General features: G+C 61.6%; 1 protein-coding gene across 1 annotated transcript in view; it reads left to right on the forward strand.

Moving 5' to 3' along the window:
* Unc13a (unc-13 homolog A (C. elegans)) overlaps nucleotides 1-6,885 on the forward strand; it is a gene marked incomplete at its 3' end in the record, with an annotated part of 44,393 nt that overhangs the window by 13,515 nt on the left and 23,993 nt on the right. Inside the window, 9 exon segments of the mRNA XM_013507235.1 lie at nucleotides 428-655; nucleotides 735-876; nucleotides 964-1,133; nucleotides 1,836-1,951; nucleotides 3,320-3,483; nucleotides 3,790-3,940; nucleotides 4,048-4,116; nucleotides 4,468-4,557; nucleotides 5,851-5,985. Coding sequence (XP_013362689.1) covers nucleotides 428-655; nucleotides 735-876; nucleotides 964-1,133; nucleotides 1,836-1,951; nucleotides 3,320-3,483; nucleotides 3,790-3,940; nucleotides 4,048-4,116; nucleotides 4,468-4,557; nucleotides 5,851-5,985 — 1,265 coding nt within the window.

Consider the following 6,885-nt stretch of genomic DNA (forward strand, 5'->3'; position numbering starts at 1 on the left):
GGGGCGGGGCTCCGTGACGGGCGGGGCGCGTTGCACGTAAGCTGGTTGGGGGCGTGGCGGTGGGCAGGGCCTGGCCAGCTCAGCTGGAGGGCCAAGGAGGAAGTCACTGTGGGAGCTGGAACAGGAGAGTGCTGCCTTTGGAGATCTAAAGAGGAAAACGGGAGGGTCAGCGAAGGGCGTGGCGGACTTCCTGAGCAGAGGCATCGTCCCCAGAGGTCAGGGCAGGACTCCAGGGGGCGTGGCTCAGAGAGGGGCGCTTCTAGGGCGTGGCTCACTTCTGGTGGGCGGGGCTCCGAGTGGGCGGGGCTTCGGTGGGCGGGGCCCTGGGGAGCGCTCTGAGCGCCGAGCGGCCTGCACCTGCAGAGCTGCCGCAGCGCCTTGGCGGGTTCTCCTGGGCGGGCGGGCGGTGACTGCCGCTGTCCCCCAGGGGCCGCGGAGAAGAGCTCCAAGCACGGCGCCGAGGACCGCACGCAGAACATCATCATGGTGCTCAAGGACCGCATGAAGATCCGGGAGCGCAACAAGCCCGAGATCTTCGAGCTCATCCAGGAGATCTTCGCGGTGACCAAGACGGCGCACACGCAGCAGATGAAGGCCGTGAAGCAGAGCGTGCTGGACGGCACGTCCAAGTGGTCGGCCAAGATCAGCATCACGGGTGAGGGCAGCGGTCGCGCGGGGCGGGGCCTGGACACCGCCGGCTTGGGCGGGGGCGTGAGCTCTGTGCTGTCTTCCAGTGGTCTGCGCCCAGGGCCTGCAGGCAAAGGACAAGACGGGGTCCAGCGACCCTTACGTCACTGTCCAGGTTGGGAAGACCAAGAAACGGACGAAAACCATCTACGGGAACCTCAACCCCGTGTGGGAAGAGAATTTCCACTTGTAAGTGCTTGGCTTGCCCGAAGGGGGCTCCCACTTGGCCCACAACAGCTGCCTGACTCCTGCCCTTGTCCTCTCCTCCCTGCGCAGCGAATGTCACAACTCTTCCGACCGCATCAAGGTGCGCGTGTGGGACGAAGACGATGACATCAAGTCCCGCGTGAAGCAGAGGTTCAAGAGGGAGTCGGACGACTTCCTGGGGCAGACGATCATCGAGGTGCGGACGCTCAGCGGCGAGATGGACGTGTGGTACAACCTGGGTGAGCCAGGGCAGCGTCCGGAGACGGGCCTGTGGAGGGGAAGGAGGGGAGCTGGGAAGCGGACCAGCGGGAAGCCCTGCAGAAGGGCACAGTCTCAGGAGCGGAGGACCAAGACCAGGAGCCCAGGACCCTGCCTAAGAAGACAGGACCGTGGGCGGCATTCCGAGGGCAGGCTGGGCCTGAGAGCTGGGGAGAAGCCAGGCCTAGCTCTGCCAGGCTAGGGAGTGAGACACGGCCCTGGGTTTAATCTGAGTGAGGAATCGAGGTCTGTACCCCATGCAACAGGAGAGACAGGGTGGGAAATTCTAGCCGAAGGAAGGACACACAAAGCATGGGAGCAGTCTTAAGGGAGACACCTAGGCCCTAATTTCAGGGCATCTGGGAGGCTACAGAGTGTTTCAGACGTTAGAACGGCTCGTTAAATAGACTTTAGTGAGCGTGGTAGTGCATGTCTGTCATCCCAGCACTCTGGGAGGCTGAGGCAGGTGGAGTGCAAGTTTGAGTCCAACCTGGGCAGTTTAGCTACTTAGCAAGACCCTGTCTTAAATTGTGAAATCATAATAATGATAATGGTGATGATAATAAGGATTGGGGATGAAGCTCGGTGTGAAGGCCCTGTGTTCAGTTTCTAGTACCAAAGGGGAAAAGCCAACCAGGGTGAGAGTGGGGTTTGTGACACAGCTGCCCCTCTCTGCCCTGCAGACAAGAGGACTGACAAGTCAGCCGTGTCAGGTGCCATCCGGCTGCACATCAGCGTGGAGATCAAGGGTGAAGAGAAGGTGGCCCCCTACCACGTCCAGTACACCTGCCTGCACGAGGTGAGCTCCCCAGGCCCCGCCACCCCGCACCCCCCTCACGCGGCCACTCTGCTTGCTCTGCACACCTTTGGGACCACTCCCCATGCTACTCCCTTTACCCAGAAAACTCCTCTCCGTCCACCGCGGCCCAGCTCCAGGGCCCCTCCTCTGGGAAACCCTCCCAGGCATCCCGGCCGACTCACTAGTCAGCTCTGCCTCCTACCTTCTGCCCCAGAACTGCATGCTCAGGGTTGGACCCTGCTGTCCCCAGGACTTAGTTCATTGGATGACTGCTGGGAACGGATGCTTGGATGAGTGAGGGATGAGAGGTAGGAAAGACGGGGGAGACGTGACAGGTACGGATCGGCAGGGACAGGAGTTGGTGGGCAGATACGTGCATAGACAGACAGCGGGTAGACCACGGACTGTGGATGTGTGGTTCAAGTATTACTGAAAGGATGGGGAAGGGAAGGGTAAGCCAGGGCAGGTGGGTGGACGGTGAGTGCATAGGTAGGAAAAGAGATGGATGATGGGTAGACAGATGGATTGATAGGCCCACGGCTAGAGGGGGCTGGATGCTGGGATGGGTGGGTGGATGAATTATTGGATGGACAGGTTAAACTGCGAGTAGAAGGACAGCATGGGTGTGGTTGAACTGGTAAAAGGGAGGGTGAGTGGATAAGCAGACACTGTGATAGGTGGAGGAGGTGGGTGAAAGGATGGGAGGGTGGACAGACAGGCAGACGTCTGCATGAAGGAGTGGGTGGTGGGTGAGAAAGATGAAGAATACAAGAATGGGAGCGGATGGACAGAAGGATGGATGTGTGGTGGAACTATCAGAAGTACAGATGAAAGGATGCTTGCATTTTGTAGTTAACTGGGTGGATGGGTGAAAATATGGGTTTGTTGGTGCATGGATGGATGGATGGACAGATAAGTGGGTGGGGTGGGCGAGGTGATTGTTGATTGCAGGGAAGGGTGATTATTGTATAGATGGACGGATCCGTGGGTAGTTGTGAGGGATGGGTGGATGGACTTGAATTACTAGAAGGACATATAAGTGACTTTGGGGGTAGTTGGATGAATGGGTAGGAGTGTGTGGATGGGTGGACAGATGTTTGGGTGGGCAGATGGTGGGTAGACAGGTGGACAGATGCGGCTGGACACTGGACGAGCAGATGGATGGCCAGAGGGGAGGTAGAAGGATGGACGGCCACCTGCACGTGTCTGTGTTGACTTACCGAGCGGATGGAGGAGTGGCAAGGAGAAACAGGGTAGCAGGACGGGCGCGCGGGTGAGCACGCGGATGCAAGAACCGATGAGCGAGAAGGTGCAAGGTGGATGGCGGCGTGAGTTGCCCTCTGTGATAAACCCTCCCCTCGGGGGCAGAACCTCTTCCACTTCGTGACGGACGTGCAGAACAACGGGGTCGTGAAGATCCCGGATGCCAAGGGGGATGATGCCTGGAAGGTTTACTACGATGAGACGGCCCAGGAGATCGTGGACGAGTTCGCCATGCGCTACGGCGTGGAGTCCATCTACCAAGCCATGACGTGAGGCTGCGGGCGGTCCGGGGAGGGCGCTGGGAGGCCCCGCCCCGGAAGTGGGTGTGGCGGCCGTCTGGGGCGTGGTCTTTGCGGGGCGTGTCTGGCGCCGCGGGGTTGTGGGCGTGGCTTGTCGGGCGGGCTGGCACGCTTGGGGGCTGCGGAACCTGCGGGAGGTGAGCGCCCCATGCCCCCCGCTGGAGCGGCCCGACGCAGAGGTGGAGCCCGAGGCCCGGTGGAAAGCCGGGGACGAAACTGGGGCAGAGCCGGGCGCGGAAGGCCGGCGACCTGCGGACGCGCCCGCTCCTCCCGCAGCCACTTCGCCTGCCTGTCCTCCAAGTACATGTGCCCCGGGGTGCCCGCCGTCATGAGCACGCTGCTCGCCAACATCAACGCCTACTACGCGCACACCACCGCCTCCACCAACGTGTCCGCCTCCGACCGCTTCGCCGCCTCCAACTTCGGGGTCAGTGGCGGGCCTAGCGCGGGCAGCGGGGTGCTCGGGGTTCCGCCCCGCCGCTGGGCCGCACCCGTGCGGGCGCCAGCCCTAGCCTCCTGCTTCCGCCTCCCCAGAAAGAGCGCTTCGTGAAGCTGCTGGACCAGCTGCACAACTCCCTGCGCATCGACCTCTCCATGTACCGGGTGAGGCGCCCCGGCCGGGACGTGTTTGCTCCTCTCCCCCCCGGGCGGTTGCTTCGAGATGCTCACGCTGACCCCAGCCCCCTCCTGCAACTTGGGGAGTCTCTTATTGCCCCCCTGTAGTCCCGCCCCGCCTCCTCGCCGCCTTGTTTCACACCCTGCCTCCAGTATGGGTGTGGGACCCAGGGCCCGCAGGCCGAGCCCTCCCCACCCCAGCCCAGCTCACGGAGTCACTAAATGGCCCAGGCTCAGCCCACACTTGCCGCCCTCCTGCCTCAGCCTCCCAGAGTGCTGGGACGCCGGGCAGGCCCACCTTGCCCCCCTTTAACGCCCCTCTCCTCTCGCTCCCAACAGAACAACTTCCCAGCCAGCAGCCCGGAGAGACTGCAGGACCTCAAGTCCACTGTGGACCTTCTCACCAGCATCACGTTCTTCCGGATGAAGGTAGGGAGGGCCAGGCCCGGCTGACTCCCGCCTTCCCGGAGGCGCTGAAGTCCCACCGGTCATGCAGTCTCACGGGCAGCCTGTGGCACCCCACACCCGCACCGCACTGTGTGGGTTTAAGTCAGGTTCAGCGTTTATCACCTCCTTGTGGTGAATGCTTTCAGAATCCTTTTTTCTAGCTTTGAGCGTGTGGGTGTGAGCACGTTTCTGAGGACTGAACCAGAGCCCTTTGCCCTGAGCTACATCCCAAGCACACATTTTTATTCACTTACGTATTTATTTATTTTGAGACCAGATCTTGCTAAATCACCTAGTTGCCCAGGCTGGAGTCAAACCTGTGATCCTCCTGCCTCAGCCTCCCAGAGCTCTGGGATTACAGGAGTGCGCCCCCACACCCAGCTCTTCTAGCTGCTTGCAAGGCACCCTGCGTTGTTGCTACTGTAGTCACCACCTGTGTGGCAGTGCCCCGGGACGCCTTGCTCCTGTCTGACTGCAGCTTAGTTGATCACCCCCACCCTCTCTCCCCAGCCTCTGTAATCACTGTGTCACTCTCATCTGTACGGGGTCACTTGTGATACAGCCATGCGGTACTTGTCTCTCTGTGCTGAGCTTATTTCGCTTAAGGTCGTGATCTCTAGCGGGACATGGTGGTGCACATGTCTGTAATCCTGAAACTCAGGAGGCTGAGGCAGGAATATCATGAGTTCAGGGCCAATCTGGACTACGTAAGAAGACCCTGTCTCAAGATGCCAGCCGTTCAACAAACAAAAAGCATAATGACGTCCAGTGCCACCCATGTTCTCTCAAATGACGGGATTTCCTTTCTCGTGGCTGAATAGTGTTCCTTGTACAGAGGTGCCATGTCTTCCCTACCCACGCACCGCTGGTGGGCAGTGAGCCTGGTGCCCTCCCTTGGCTGCTGTGGGCAGTGTTGAGTGAGTGTGGAGGACGGAAGTCTCTTCCACACACTGGCTTCATTGGAGCTGGATGCGGGACATGGGTGGCGGACCGTGCGGTGGATCTGTCTTGAATTTCTTGAGATCCCTCCTGACTGCTTTCCAACAGGCCGTATAACGGGCTCCCCGACGGCGGTGTCTGGTTCCCCCTCTGCACACCCTCACCCACTCTCGGTGTCTTTGGTCTTCTGGGCCGTGGCCGTTCTTACTTGGGGAGGTGATCTCTCGCTGTAGCCTCGACCTCCTGCTGTGGCATCCCCTCTGGCCCAAAATGAGTCCCAGCCGTCCAGGCATGTCCCGCTGCCTCCGGACCCACCGCGTGGTCCCCTTCCTCCAGGTCCAAGAGCTCCAGAGCCCGCCCCGAGCCAGCCAGGTGGTGAAGGACTGTGTGAAAGCCTGCCTCAACTCCACCTACGAGTACATCTTCAACAACTGCCACGAGCTCTACAGCCGCGAGTACCAGACGGACCCGGTGAGCCCGGCCGCCCTCCCCACCAGCCCTCCCCCCCAGCCCTCCCCACCGCGGGCCAAGGGCTTCTGCAAAGGGGGCTCCTGAGCCTCAGCTCTGGTGAGGGAAACGTAGCAAGACAGACGCTGTAGAGCAAACCCAGGCCCCCGCCTGGCGCGGGGCGAGCCTGCGTAGCCCGCGTCGGGGCGAGCTCGTCGTGGTGTGTCGTTCCACGGGTCTCTTTTTGTGGGACTTCACTGACGGTTGTTCAGAACCAGTTAGGGGTCGGAGCTGAGCTGGACTGCGTTGGGTTGGAGTGTGGGTCACTCGGCGTTTCTGCCCGTTCGTTCCCGCCTCCATCCAGATCATTCCAGTTCTGAGTCCTTCAGCTGAGTCGCGGCAGGGCTGGCCGGCCGGGGGCGCGTCGATCTCCCTACGCTGGGCCGAGCGGGGCTCGTTTCAGCGGCGACCTAGTGTGGTGGCGCTGGGACGCTGTGCCCAACGCCCAGACTCAGCGGGATTCAGGGACGGCCACAGTTGAGGCGGGTTCAGTTCTCAGCCCGTGGCTGCAGACAGGGAGGTCGTCAGAGTCGGTGGAGAAAGCTGCTGAGGACAGGGACCCGCCCTCCCAGCCCCCACCGCGCACAGCGCACCCTGCTCTGAGCTTCTCAGGACGGGTGCATCCGTGCGTGGGCACCCCGCGGCCCGGGCGCCTCCCCAGGGCCCAGCCCGGCACCCCACCGCTAGAGCTGCACCATCACAAGTGCGGAGATTGCGCTCATTTGCAGCTCGAAGCCTGGGCCGGCCTGGCGGTTAAGGGGTTCAGGAGGGTCCCCGTGCACTGGGCCGGCTGGCGGTTAAGGGGTTCAGGAGGGTCCCGGTGCACTGGGCCGGCCTGGCGGTTAAGGGGTTCAGGAGGGTCCC

The sequence above is a fragment of the Chinchilla lanigera genome, unplaced genomic scaffold (assembly GCF_000276665.1).
Source record: "Chinchilla lanigera isolate Chin_1 unplaced genomic scaffold, ChiLan1.0 scaffold00123, whole genome shotgun sequence".
NCBI lineage: Eukaryota > Metazoa > Chordata > Mammalia > Rodentia > Chinchillidae > Chinchilla > Chinchilla lanigera.